The sequence below is a fragment of the Scyliorhinus canicula genome, chromosome 1 (genome assembly GCF_902713615.1).
Source record: "Scyliorhinus canicula chromosome 1, sScyCan1.1, whole genome shotgun sequence".
Classification (NCBI taxonomy): domain Eukaryota; kingdom Metazoa; phylum Chordata; class Chondrichthyes; order Carcharhiniformes; family Scyliorhinidae; genus Scyliorhinus; species Scyliorhinus canicula.
Window position 1 is genome coordinate 13,946,415 of NC_052146.1, and position 15,139 is coordinate 13,961,553.

General features: G+C 44.3%; 1 protein-coding gene across 3 annotated transcripts in view; it reads right to left on the reverse strand.

Moving 5' to 3' along the window:
• hic2 (hypermethylated in cancer 2) overlaps positions 1-14,615 on the reverse strand; it is a 142,017-nt gene extending 127,402 nt beyond the window's left edge. For 2 of the 3 annotated variants that reach the window (XR_005462307.1, XM_038811395.1), the window contains exon 1: positions 14,510-14,615. Coding sequence is in view for 1 of the 3 variants with exons in the window: in XM_038811301.1 (XP_038667229.1) it covers positions 13,609-13,628 (20 nt within the window). In the remaining 2 variants the exon portion in view is untranslated. Of the gene's footprint in view, positions 1-13,608; positions 14,141-14,509 lie in introns of those variants that run through there. The other variant, XM_038811301.1, reaches the window with a different exon arrangement.
• Positions 14,616-15,139: the final 524 nt, after the last annotated feature.

Here is a 15,139-nt window from a genome sequence, read left to right on the forward strand (position 1 = left end):
ACTTAGGCCCAATCCCCCCGCCCTATTGCATAATATTAGCATGGCCTATTCACCTGACCTGCACATCTTTGGACTGTGGGGGGGGAAACCGGAGCAGCCGGAGAAAACCCACGCAGACACGGGCAGAACGTGCAAGCCCCACACAGACATTCACCCGAGCTCAGAGTCGAATCCGGGTTCCTGGCGCGGAGATGCAGCCGTGCTAACCACTGTGCCGCCTTGCATTTATATAGCGCCTTTCGCCACTTCAGGATGTCCTAAAGTGCTTTTCCAACCAATGGAGAACTTTTACTGCGTAGCACGCTGCACGCTCCGACAAACAGCAATGTAATAATGACTGGATAAATACGGGTCCAGAGAGAATGACCCTGCTCTTCTCTGAAATGGCACCCCCAAGAGATCCTTCACTTCAACCCAAGGGCAGACAGGGCCTTCAACATCTCATCAGTTAGTAAGTGGAGAGGTAGGGCTGGTGTCATGGGTGCACATCTGAAAACAGATGTTGCATTTTTGAATGATGGTCACCAGGGGGCAGCCACTCAGCTGGATGATGGTGAAGAGGCACTGAAGGAGAATCATGTGATTAACGGCTCAACCACCGACAGCCATGCCTTCAGCTACCTCGGTCTCGAGCTCTGGTATTCCCTCCCTAGACCCGTCTGCCTCTCGTTCCTCCTTTAAGACACTCCTTCAAACCTACCTCATTGACCAAACCTTTGGTCACCTGTCTTAATATTTTCTTGTTGATTCGCTGTCTTAGCACATGCACCGTGTGGCGCTTGATTACATTCAAGGGGATATGTAAATACAAGCTATCAATGTAAAGTTATCCAAAAGTACCAACTCACGCCTCCTCTATTTCAAATATTTGTTGAATTTACTCTGACTGAAGGCTGTGGTCTCTCCCTCCACCAACCCGTGGCAAAGCAGTCCATGTTCCAGCAATCCTCTTGAATAAAGGCACTTATCCTCCCTTCACGCATTCAGTATCAATTTGACAAGCTATTTTCATATTGGCATGGTGCTGCTGTTGTGAGGAGCCAGGGTGCAGAATGGCTACAGCTTCTGGGAAGGGTTAACCCAACCGGAGGCCATTGCCTATTCCCATTCAATCATATTTGAAGATGTTATCTCCCCATGTTTGCGTGGGTTTCCCCCCCACAACCCAAAGATGTGCAGGGAAGGTGGATTGGCCATACTAAAAATCGCCCTTGGGCAGCACGGTGGCACAGTGGTTAGCATTGCTGCCTACGGCGCTGAGGACCTGGGTTCGAATCCCGGCCCTGGGTCACTGTCCGTGTGGAGTTTGCACATTCTCCCCGTGTTTGCGTGGGTTTCCCCCCACAACTCAAAGATGTGCAGGGAAGGTGGATTGGCCACACTAAAAATCGCCCTTTATAATTGGAAACAAATGAATTGGGTACTCTTAAAAAAAAAAAATTTTTAATCTGAAGATTTTAGAATTGAAACACAATACATATTAAAATGTGCTGTTAGAATACTCTGCTCTGGGGCAGCATGGTGGCGTAGTGGTTAGCACTGCTGCCTCACGGCGCCGGGGTCCCAGGTTTGATCCCGGCCCCGGGTCACTGTCCGTGTGGAGTATGCACCCGTGTCTGAGTGGGTCTCACCCCCACAACCCAAAGATATGCAGGGTAGATGGGTTGGCCACGCTAACTTTCCCCTTAAATTGGATAAAAAAGAAAGAATTGGGTATTCTAAATTTATTTTTAAAATGAATTTATAAAAAAAAATTCCCAATAAAACAAATCTCGGCTCTGAACGATAGGTTTGCATCCCAGACATCATCCTGGTGCATTGCCCTGTGCTTTAAAATGTTCTTTCCACAAATCGAACGCCCCAAACTGCACATAATGTAGTTTAATTACAGCCTCATGCATTGCGTGTAAATAAGACTTTCAATGTAGTGAGTCTCGCACTAAATTATGACAAGGTTAACAGCTTGAGCATATCTTGTGAACAATCTTATACCTGAACTGCACAACCCCCCCCCCCCCCCCCCCCCCCCCCCCCAAGCTCCCCCCGCCCCATATACGTTTTCGCACTTCAGGGAGCACAATTACAAACAGGCTGGTCTGTAACTTGCATTGCCACGTTCTGAGCACAGCAAAAATTTGATGCAGCTTATAAAGTGAAACGGAGGTCGCCACCTTCATTTTATTTATTAAAAAAAGCCTCTCGCCTTCATAGTTAACATGACGGGACACTAAAATAAAGCCAGTTATGCACGTGTCCAGTCTTGCCAGCCAGTCACTATATTCGCTCCCACCTACAATACGCTCGCTTGCATATTATGGCTGAGGTATTTTTGACAGCTTGGAGCTCACATATACGGCAATTACATTTTTTTTTAAATACCGCCTGCCAAGTGTGCTGGTCCCAAATATCTCAAACTACATCCTTCCAAGATAGTCAGGAAACAGTGGCGAGAATCAGAATGTGAGCCCAATTGGATTTCCCACTTGGAAGCTCAGTGTTCTTGCAGGTGAACTGGACAGGTTAAGGAAATGACTCATTATAATAACCAGGGTATTATTTTTGGCTGCTGCATGGAAATCATTATTTACTACCGAATAGTTACTACAATATTTTAAGAGCTATTTCATTCACCTGGGCGCATACAGAAAATAGTTCACGAATATACAGTAGTCACACGATAAATGTTTTTTTTTAATTGAAGCAAATGGTTCAATTTCTTCTGAAATGTGCTAGGGTTCCACCTACTGTATTGAGAGATTTGCCAACGGAGTTGGGCTTAAAGCCTATCAATTGAAGTGGTTTTGGCACGATTCTCAAGCGAATGCTACGAAAAAGGAGATAAAGGGCGGCTGGATAAAGGGGTTGGTTTAGCTCACTGGGCTAAATCGCTGGCTTTGAAAGCAGACCCAGGCAGGCCAGCAGCACGGTTCAATTCCCGTACCAGCCTCCCCGAACAGGCGCCGGAATGTGGCGACTAGGGGCTTTTCACAGTAACTTCATTTGAAGCCTACTTGTGACAATAAGCGATTTTTTTTTTTTGGGAAGTTAAACACAACCTTCCAAAAAGGAGGTTCAGCACCCCTGCAAGCATTCACCTGACTACACTCTCACCAGACTTCGAAACAAAGGGTACACATCCTTTTTTTAAAAAATAGTTATGCGCAGCATACGCAATCCCAATTAACAAAAAGGGAATGAGATGTATTCAACATTTGTTCGGCTATAACCGCCAACCTTTTTTTTTTGACAAACCTGCTTGTCAGAAGCATCTTTAATCATAAAGTACCCGTGGGCCAATTTAAAAAAAAATTTTCTTAGCTGGGGTCCAGTCGGTGAAAGAGCAACAACTCTTTTTAAACAGGTGGGTGGTGGCTGGTGCTTGCATTAAGCTGAAGCTGCACTAGTATAACAACAACAACAACAAAGCCTTCTTTCTCCACTGGCAGCATCAATTATTTACTGGGTTTGGAGTGGTGCATTTGTTATATTTTTAATGGGCCACATCCGTGAACAAAGCCACCTGATAACGCTCATCTGGTGTGAGCTTAAAGCTCGAGAGTTGCAGCACGCTTTTCACATTTAAAGCTCAAGACATTTTTGCATCAACACATGGGAGATCTGCGGTGACCGACCAATGGCTCAATTTTCTTGGATTTAAGAACTAACTCACTCCTTTCGACTTTTGCTTAGCACAGTCCTGGTCCAACTTCAGCCATATCTCTGAACCTTATGCTGCCATTGAACAACCTTACTGAGCCTTACAGCTCATGCAGATCTGCAGTGAAACAGCAATACCCTGTATAGTGCTTCTCTCTTTTTAAGCATTGAATATTCTGACTAAGTGGACGAAAAGCATACTGAAGATGTTGCATTATACAAAAACACCTCTTTATCTAGGTTCTGCTGTCTCAATTAACCTTGACAATGCCACTCTGGGATTTTTATAGCAGCCTAGTCGTACCCTACCTGCTCACCTTTGTACCTTGTTCGCACTATTTTATTCTCATTATTTTACCAAAGAGAACCATTTTACAATTCCCACCAACATACTAGTACAGGCTTGTTGAATATGGCTTTTACTCTATTCAACCGTAAGAAATAGGTACAGCAGGGCAGCACGGTAGCGCAATGGGTTAGCCCTACTGCCTCACGGTGCCTGGGTCCCAGGTTCGATCCCGGCTCTGGGTCACTGTCCATGTGGAGTTTGCACATTCTCCCAGTGTTTGCGTGGGTTTCACCCCCACAACCCAAAGATGTGCAGAGTACGTGGATTGGCCACGCTAAATTGCCCCTTAATTGGGAAAAATTAATTGGGTACTCCAAATGTTTTTTTTAAAGAAATAGGAACAGGAGCAGGCCATTCGGCCCCCGAGCCTGCTCTGCCGTTCAATCAGACCAGGACTGATCTGACATGCCTCACGCCCACTTTCCTGCCTTTTCCCCATAACCCTCGATTCCCTTACTGATCAAGAATCTACCTCAGCCTTAGATATACACAAGAGCTCTGCCCCCACAGCTCTCTGTAACAAGGAGTTCCAAAGGCTCACAACCCTCTCAGAGAAGAAATTCCTCCTCATCTCCATCTTCAAATGGGCTCTCCCAGGGCAGCATGGTGGCGCAGTGGTCAGCACTGCTGTCTCACGGCGCCGAGGTCCCAGGTTCGATCCCGGCTCTGGGTCACTGACCGTGTGGAGTTTGCACATTCTCCCCGCGTTTGCATGGGTTTCGCTTTTGCCCCCACAACCAAAAGATGTGCAAGGTAGGTGGATTGGCCACGTTAAATTGCCCCTTAATTGGAAAAAATGAATTGGGTACTCCAAATTTATTTTTTTAAAAGAAGGGCTCCCCTTTATTCTGAGACAGTGCCCTCTGGTCCTGGACTCTCCCATGGGAGGAAATATCCTCTCAGCATTTTAAGCCCCTTAAGTATCCTGTCTGTTTCAATGGGATTACCTCTCATTCTTCTAAATTCCAATGAGTAGAGTCCCAACCTGTTTAACTTTTGCTCATAAGACAATCCCCCCATAGTGGGGATCATCCTCGTGATCCTTCTCTGTACCGTCTTCAATGAAATAATATCTTTCCTGAAATAAGGGAACCAAAACTGCTTCCAGTGCTCCAGCTGTGGTCTCACCAGTACCTTGTACAGCTGCAGCAAGACTTTCCGACTCTTATACTCCAACCCCCTTGAAATAAGGGCCATCATTCCATTAGCCCTCCTGATTACCCGCTGTACCTGTGTGCTGGCGTTCTGTGCTTCATGCACAAGTATCCCCAAGTCCCATTGTCTTGCAGCTTTCTGCTGTTTTTCCCCCATTTAAATAATACTCTGTTCTTTTGTTCTCCCTTCCAAAATGAAGAACTTCACATTTTCCCACTTTGTACTCGATTTGCCAACTTTTTGCCCACTTACTTACCCTATCAATATCTCTTTGCAAACTGTTTCGTATCCTTCTTGCAATTTGCCTTTCCACCTATTTTTCAGGCACCTGCAAATTTGGCTGCAGTGCATTTGTTTCCTCCTTCCAAAATCATTCCTTACAATTTGTACTAAAAAGTGTCGGGGAAGAGACAAACAGCATGGAACGATTTGTAAAACAATCACCTGTGCTTTTTGGGATTAAACCCCGAGACCTATTCGGGAGTTGTGCAACTGAGAACTTCTAGCTCTTTACAAATCAAAAATAAATACTTCTTATGCAACCTAAAATATCACATGCAAGAAAAAGCACGCATGTGCAAACAAATTGGGAAAACCAAAGAAGTCCCAACCCCTAATAGAGTTGCCGGAGGTTCAAGAAATTATTTTTAAACAGATCAAACGTTCTGCAGGGTTATCTTGAACATTCCCGGTTTGAATCGCTGTACCATTGGCGGCTGGGCCTTCAGCTGCCGAGACCCCAGATTCTGGCATTTCCTCCCTACATTTACTGCCCCTCTGCCTTAAAACCTACCTCTTGGACCAAGCTAGTGGTTGGAGCCAATATCTCTCTGTACGGCTCACTGTCATATTTAATTTTATAATCTCCTGTGAAGTGCCATACATTGTTTTATTACATGGACAAGCTGTTGCTGTTAATTTCATATTTATGTCTTTGTAAACCAGAACACATGCTTCTATACTTCTACACCTTAACCAGCTCAGCAGTGTTAAACCTGAAAGTGAAAACATCAAATGCAAATCAAACCCATAATAATAAAAATGATTAAACAGTGAAGCTGACTAAACTTCATTTGTCAGACTCCTTTATAAAGGGGAGACTGAGGGCAGCAGAGGGGTGCAGTGGGTTAGCCCTGCTGCATCACAGCGCCGAGGTCCCAGGCTCATTGCAGTGTTAATGTAAGCCGATTTGTGACAATAAAATTATTATTATTTCTGAACTTTCTCTGAAGCCTTCAGATCCTGCTCTAAATCCAACCTTCTTCCATCCTATACTGGAGCAACTGAGGTATGGTCGCACAAACATTAATTATAGGCAAAACAGAGATAGCAGGGGGCATCACAGTTCAACCTGGTCCTGCACTTCATTCACGTGCACCGCCGAATTGCAGACCTGACCAGAGAGCTCGGCCTGATCCTACCCCACCCTACTAGCCTACCCCCACCCTCATCAATTTCCTTTGGGTATTTTGATTACACACGCGAACCAGCTCAAATGCACCTCAGCTTCTAGCCCCTCCCAACGTAACTAACACAAAACTAGGTGGGCAGCATTGCCATATCCCACAACTTCCAAACATGCACTAATCATAAAGAGCAAAATTGAAAATTCACCAGAAAAATAAACACACATGTCCACTCATGTTGCTAACGCAAAGTAACAAAAGGGTAGGCACAGTCAAACCAGACAGCAGCTAGTCAGGCGCATTTCTGCACTGCTACTTGACAAGCAGTGTTCACATACACAATCTATTAAAGGTGTTGGTGGATCACGCCCAAAAGACTTACAGTGGATTAGTTTTCATACATTCCATGACTGACATGGCAGGGAGGCAGTGGCCAAGTATAAAATGCAATAAAAATCTAATTCTTGAAACAAAAAGGGAAAAAGGTTGTATTGGAATAATATGGTGAAGCTTTTATCTTTGGATGCATCCTGCCTGATCCTTCAAACATTTAATTATTCCCACTTATTAGGAATTTTCATTTGTGCAGCAAAACAATGCAACTGATATTCTGGGATGACTTAAATCAAGGCGATATCCATGGATCATATCAAGTTCCTAATACGTGCAGAGATAGCTCTCTGATTATACAAGGAACTGTAACGATCGCAAATCTGTTTCTGGATCAGGCAAGGCCCCATCAGCCCTCTCAGGCAGATGTACAGGATTCAACAGGCAAACTTTGAAGATCACCAGGAGGGTTCTTCTTGGTGGTCTAGCCAATATTTAACTCTGAATCAATACCACAAAAAACAGGTCTATCTGGTCATTTACCTCATTGCTGCTTGTGGGAACATACCGTGAGCAATACGATTGCTGCGTTTCCTTCATGGTAGCAGCGACTAAAATTCAAAAACACTTCCTTGTCCACAAGACGCTTGGTACATCCCGTGGTCGTAGAAAAACTCCAGAGAAATGCGAGCTTTCACTTTTTTTCCAAGACCCCCGATTACTCATTTGCTCTCCTCCTACCCTGAAGGAGCAGTATCTCGCTGGGCTGCTGTTCAAAGGTTGTACCTTCATCCTTCAGGTTTGAGCAATGTCAAGGAAGGCTGATGGCCCATCTGACAATGGCGATTACAACGGCCAAAACCCAGTTTCATTATCAGGTATTAGATAGTAATCAGGAGTCATCGGAAGAAGAAAATTTGTAAGCACCGCGGGACTCATTTGATAACCCTTTCACAGGCTGATGGGCCAAATAGCCTCCTGAAAAATGAAAATCGCTTATTGTCACGAGTAGGCTTCAATGAAGTTACTGTGAAAAGCCCCTAGTCGCCACATTCCGGCGCCTGTCCGGGGAGGCTGGTACGGGAATTGAACTGTGCTGCTGGCCTGCCTTGGTCTGCTTTAAAAGCCAGCGATTTAGCCCAGTGAGCTATTGGGATCACAAGATCCCAATTGTCCTCATGGTTAACTTAGCGTAGACGGGTCTGCCTAAATCTTACCATGTTACAGGAATAACACCGGCACACACCCTTGTACTGGACTTAACATGATCAACAGATCACATGGAAAAAGATGCATTTTCGCCGTGCCTCATCATGTCGACCAGGATGCTCTCAAAGCACTTCCATGTACAATAAATTACCTTTGAACTGCAGTTGCTGCTGCTGTGCAAGTATTAGTACAGACACCCATATTAGAAATTGGTTCCCCTCTCTTGACTTCCATTAAGGCAGCACTTCTGCCCCAGCACTTGGCTGCTGAAATACAAATCCGGGACTCCCGTAAAGCGGTTTCTGAAACCTTGGGCATATTGAAGGTTGAGTATTCAACTGCACTTCTGTCTCCATTCAATTAATGAAATAATAAATCATTGTATAACACCAGTAAATCTGAGCATGTTAGGGAATCATCCGCCATGTCGTGGAGGTGCAGCGTTCTGGGTTCAATTCTAAAATCAAATACTGGGATGCAGAATTTTTTTTTTGCAGAGCAGCTCCAACCCCATGAACAAAAAAAAAATCAGAAAATCTGCAATCGCCAACGCTTAGCCCCAGCCTCAGCGGAATTTGCATCTCGGAGCAGAGCATACTCAAAACTCAAGACTCCCAAATGCAGCCGGTTTGCATCGATGCAAAAGCAAATTCACAACCACGTCTCTTCAAAGTGATTTTTGGAGTTAGGTTCACAGAACTAGAAGGCTAAATGGCAATGCTCAAACAACAACATGGTGGAGTTAATGGCCATTCCCAGTGAAAAGAGTAAATTACCGAAAATAATACGGCACTCATCGTTTCCTGGGATGTGTGGAGGACATAATTCAGGATTTTCTTTAAATAAACATGCATGTTTTCTGGGGGTTTTTTTTTTTTTTAAATAGCTGCTATGAGCGAATATTTATACACACCCAGGTGAACAATATAATTGCTTATAGGATCAGAGTGCTGCATTTTGACCTCTAAATAATTTGGACATCCTGAATTCTCCCTCGGTGTACCTGAACAGGGGCCGGAATGTGGCGGCTCAGGGCTTTTCACAGTAACTTCATTGCAGTTTTAATGTAAGCCTACTTGTGACAATGAAGATTATTATCCTTCTGCCGTTTTCAGAACTTTGAACGAGTTATGGAATTAGACGCACTCCTCTGCCCTTTTCCCATAGTGCTATGATTTTGTTCCTCCTTCAGGAATTTATCCAATTCCCTTTTGAATATGAAACTGAATCTGCCTCCACTACCCTTTCAGTAACATAGTCAATAGTTAGCCCTCTGCACAGCTGGCGTGTAATAAAATGAAGAGTTGCTGTTAGTCCTGTCATTTTGAAAGGGTAGGGGCGGCGGTGAGGAAATTTCTCATTCTGCTTGGGGCATTATGACCTGCTCAACTTACTTTCGGCAAGAGGTCATCTTGTAAGCTCGTTGTGGGAGGAAGTGGGGAGCAGGGGGCAAGACAGTGGAATGTTCGAGAGATCTGGGGTGGAATTATCAAGCATATTTATTTTGCTTTTTACTTCTCCCAATTTAAAAAAGATCCTAGTTGAAAGTATAAACCAGAAAACACACAGAGCAGACCTGTGGCATCTTAAGAGGACCTAACACTGAACCTCAGAAGAATATAGTAGCCTTGCATAGGATATAGCAGAGGTTCACTGCAATGATACCAGGGCTTAAAGGATTACATTACGAGGACAGGGTGCCTTCACTTTAACTTGTATCCCCTTGAGTATAGAAGGTTGGGGGTGTGATCCAATTGAGGTGTTGTGGTGGTATGATTAGCATAGCTGCCTGCCATTGGTGCAGAAACCGGCTTACCATTGGCCCTGGTCAGTCATGTGCCTCTCGACCGGTTGGTTGAGACCAGTCATGTGATGGCTCCCCGATTGGTCGAGAGGCTGAGTTAACCCCGCCTCCAGGGCAGGGTATAAATACCCAGTACTCCCGGCGGTCGTCCTTCTACTGTAATCGACCACAGGGCTAACATCTAGTAGATTAAAGCCATACTTTTGCTCAGCAACCCGTCTCGCGTTCAATTGATGGTACATCAGGTGTTTAACATAATAATGGGATATGATCAGGCAACAGGAGGGAAAGAGAGAACTATCTCCTTTGATGCCAGGAACTGAGAACAATCTTTAAATTTAAGCTAGGCGGATTTTCTCACACGAAGAATAGTGGAAATCCAGAACTTGCTGAAGACAAATTAAACTTTTCAAGATTTTTGTTGGACAAGACTCAACCATGGATATGGAACAAGGGCAGGAAAATTGAGTTGTGGTACAGACGAGACAGTCTAGCCACGGTGGAACCAGTTCAAGAGGCTAATAGGAAAAAGTGTCAGCCAATGTTCCCAGCACCAAAAATCTTAACCACTCTTCCCAGATGCTGCAAATGTAGTGCGTGCATTTACAGTGTCCAGCATGTTGCATCTTTTTTTTTTAATTTCCAATTCTAACATTTCCAGTTTTGTCCTTTTATCTTTTATTACTTACTTCAGAATGGTACAGTCTAGCAAAATAGCTGGTTCTAATCGAGAGGCGTGCTTCCTGGCTCCGACAAAAATAACTCCGATTTGTACATTTCCAAACCCTGATCACCCCCCCCCCCTCCCCCTCCCCCTCAAATGCAAGAAGTTGCCAAGCCACTTCAAAAAAATCAATTTGCTTTAACATGGAACTTATTCTGCAGTTTGTATCTTATGTGCTATTTATAATAATCCACATTATGGTCACAAGTAGGCTTACATTAACACTGCAATGAAGTTACTGTGAAAAGCCCCTAGTCGCCACACTCCGGCACCTGCTTGGGTACACAGAGGGAGAATTCAGAATGTCCAATTCACCTAATAGCAAAACGTTCGGGACTTGTAGGAGGAAACCCACGCAGACACGGGGAAAACGTGCAGACTCCGCACAGACAGTGATCCAAGCCAGGAATTGAACCTGGGACCCTGGCATGTGAAGCAACAGTGCTAACTAACCACTGTGCTGCCATGCCGCCTAATAAGAACAAAGAAAAGTACAGCACAGGAACAGGCCCTTCAGTCCTCCAAGCCTGTGCCGACCATGCTGCTAAAATCTTCTACACTTCCGGGGTCTGTATTCCCATCCTATTCATGTATTTGTCAAGACGCCCCTTACACGTGCACTATCATCCCTGCTTCCACCACCTCTCCGGCAGCAAGTTCCAGGCACCCACTACCCTCTGCGTAAAAAACTTGCCTCATACATCTCCTCTAAACCTTGCCCCACACACCTTAAATCTATACCCCCCCTAGTAATTGACCCTTCTACCCTGTAAAAAAGCCTCTGTCTATCCACTTTGACTATGCCCCTCGTAATTTTGCAGACCTCTTGTCAGGTCACCCCTCAACCTCAGTCGTTCCATTGAGAACAAACCGAGTTTATTCAACCTTAACCTTAATATGATATGAAAAATACAAAACCCAACTGTATTATGCAAAGTTCCTCGGCTGTTAATTGTGGTTTGCGACGTTTTACACTCACGGGGCAGCGAAGAAGGATTTTTAAAAAACTGTGAATTGCAAATTCCCATGCAATGCTCATTAATAATCAGCATCAGATCAACACACGAGTAGTTGTCCCTCATCTATACTTTCTGCCAGGGAAGGTACACTGCTTAGGAGACACCCAGGGAAGGTACACCGCTTCGAGGAAACCCAAAAGCAAGCGATGGTAGCACAAAAGAAACATCTTAATTTACTCTCTGCTGCTCTTAAATCTGCACACAACATCACGCATCCTGACCAGATTGAGAAGCGAATGAACTAAAGAGAATATGCATACATCAATTAAACTTTTACAGAAATATTTCACAACCAGACAGATTTTAGCGGTGCCTCACACTGCAACAATCTTATTAGTAAAGTGCACAGCAGTCAAAATGAGCTGATAACTTCCAAACATTTTTAAACTTTCTTGATTTGCCGTTAAGAAAAGCTCTCAACTATTCTGTTGCCATTCCCCCGACAAGACACGCCGACAACAATGTAACTTTAATGGGTTTTCCCACAAGACATGTTACAGTAGATGAAACGCGGAGCAGAGCCGAAGTCAATACTCCACGTAGCAATCCACTGAATTATTCAATCAAAATCGCAAGAACAAATTCCTGAATGTGCACAATCCTGTACAAGGTGCATCTTATCCCAAGAGTGTGGATTTTTAAAAAAAATCTCTGAAGTGAAAAATCCAATGTCTTTTTGGGAAGGCACGTGTTCAGGGTTTATTATTAAAATCTTGTTTTATTTATGAATTGATTGATTGATTGATCGTGCCTGTAGCACTGCACACACAGGACAACCTAACACATCATGTACTTGGAAGAAGCCAATTAGCGACCTTTCAATAAATAGTCATCACATCCACCTCTTGATTCAGGCTTCCAAAGCGTAAAGTTTAACTTTTAGTGCAAAATGCCAATTAATTGGCCTTAAAAATCAAGCGCGCTCAGCTTTGTAACTTTTACAACATCAAAATTAAAAAGAGAGTTTCCACTTTCTCCACCCCAGGAGGAAGTTGTCTAATATACGCCTAATAATAATAATCTTGGTCACAGCACTGAGCAAGGCAAAAAATGTCTGGTTGTACGTCTTTGCTGAAATCAAAGCGGTGAAAAGCAACTTGGGCGAATCGATAAATGATTCTGGAAAATATGGCTCAAAGTGGGACTTGAAATGAAAATGAAATGAAAATCACTTATTGTCACGAGTAGGCTTCAAATGAAGTTACTGTGAAAAGCCCCTAGTCGCCACATTCCGGCGCCTGTTCGGGGAGGCTGATACGGGAATTGAACCGTGCTGCTGGCCTGCCTTGGTCTGCTTTAAAAGCCAGCTATTTAGCCCAGTGTGCTAAAGCAGCCCCTCACCAAATTTTTGATTCCGTCGTCTCACCCTGAAGTGTATATGTTGTGCATTTGAAGTGAGATTCATAAAGCCTCAGGATAGAGGTTAAAAATGATTTTACGTAGTAACCGAGTTTTAACAAATACACAGATGTCCATCCCACCCCACTCCCCAAGTCTCATAGAAAAATTAATTTCAAAAGGAGGATTCAATACGTTTCCTTGTTCTCTGCAGCAATTTCTCAAGTTCACATCATTACATTTTAACCAAAAGTTCTGAACACCCCTCACAGCTATAAAACTGATTTTGCAGGATTGAATATTCATACCTGCTGTTACCATTTCTGCACCCATACGCCTCTCCATTAAAAGCAAGCAGGGCAACCCTGACCCGGGCAGCATTAAAGAGCTGTTGAAAGATTATTCCCTTGTCTGCGAAAAATTAAACCTCCCAATTGCAGCTATATTAGAGTTTCATGTCCCCACAGGGTTAAAGAGACACCCATCTGAGTGGGATACTGTGGCCAAAAGATCTGATTAAATCAGTAATCTGCATCAAGGTATTACACATAAGCTGCCCTTTAAGCAAGAAACCAGGGTTAAACTGAGAGGTAGATAATTGAATTTAATAATTTTACCTTTCTGATTGGCATTGCATTCCCCCAGCGATACAATGTGCGCTTGCACAAGGTAACTCAATGCGGCGGGCTGGTGAGGGGGTTGGGAAGGAGGCCGGTAAAAGAAGGGGGACAAGGTTTATCCGAATTGAGCGATTGATTAAGAAAAAAAATGTACCCCCAATGTAGGGATTCGAACGCAACAATGTTCGGTGCAGAGGATGCGTTTGCTTAAAAACCCCGCCGTCTTTTTGGAAGGAGAAAAAAAAATTCACAAATCTCCCTTACATTGGAAAAAAAAGTATCCACACGTTAAAAGAAAAATCTGTATGGGTGGACTAGAAGGGAAACACACACCAAACAAAACAAAAAAAAAGAGAAAGAAAAGTTTACACTTGCAGCTTTGCTGATCAATACTTGCTGCGGCCGATGGCGCTCACGCCAGTTCAAGCAAATTGTCCCGACGTGGATTTTAGTCAACCCCAAAAAAAACATTGTTTCAGTCAGAAAATGAATAATCTCCACATTCTCAACTGGATTCGATCGATTTTAAATCGTGGGAGGAAAAAAAAAAATGAGGAGGAGGGGAGGGGGGGGGGAGGAATCTGTGAGGGGAGGGGAGAGAGAGGGGTAGAAAGCCTCTTTCGTTTAACAACAGAGACGGAGAGAGAGAGAGGACATGATGACCACAGCTTGCCAAGGCTGGTATTGCTGGCTTCAGGGGTAGGCACAACACAAGAGGCAAAGGAGAGGGGGGATCTGAACACTTTTACTGGCACCAATTGTACAAGCAAAAAGGCACCGAAACCTTCCACCTCGGACACAAACAGCCCCCACCCACCCCTCCGAACAGGGGGGGTCACACACACACACGCACAAATAACAGCCCAGCACCAGTGAGAGGCAAAGTTGGGAAGGATACCTTGAGACATCCGCCAGGTTTTTCAGTGTACCACACCAGGTCTCATCTCACAGTCTTTCCACCGCCATCTTGCTAGCTAGTGACGTTGGTATCTCACCCCTGACCCAATATTTGAATAGAAGCCAAGAACGAGAAGGAGAGAGAGAGAGGGGAGGGAGAGAAAGAGGTGGTGGGGGAGGGAGGTAGAGAGAAAGAGAGGATGTGAAGAGAGAGAGAGAAATAGCCTGTGCCAATTTGTACAGCATTGCAAGCTGACACCCGAGCTACAATGTAGCAACTTTCCCGATTGAGCAACATTGTTACTGCTCAGAAACATTGACACTTAGTATCAATTTTTTTGGGGGGGTTGTGTTATTTTGTATCCCCCCTTGAAGGAGTGAGGACTGAAGAGAGATTTCTATATTATAAATGTATGGGTCTCTCTTTCCCAACCTCTCCCTAATTTTATTCAGCTCTCTGCTCATGGGGGAACTTGGCTTCCCAAGGGCAAGGCAGCTGCAATGTATCATTCATGCCATGACCTGCATTTTTTTTGTAGCTTTTTTGTTCTGCTCAGCAATCCCGTGCCACAGGCAGTCTTTTTTGGGGGGATAAAAATGTTCCTGGTGCTCTTTTCCTTTTTCCATATTG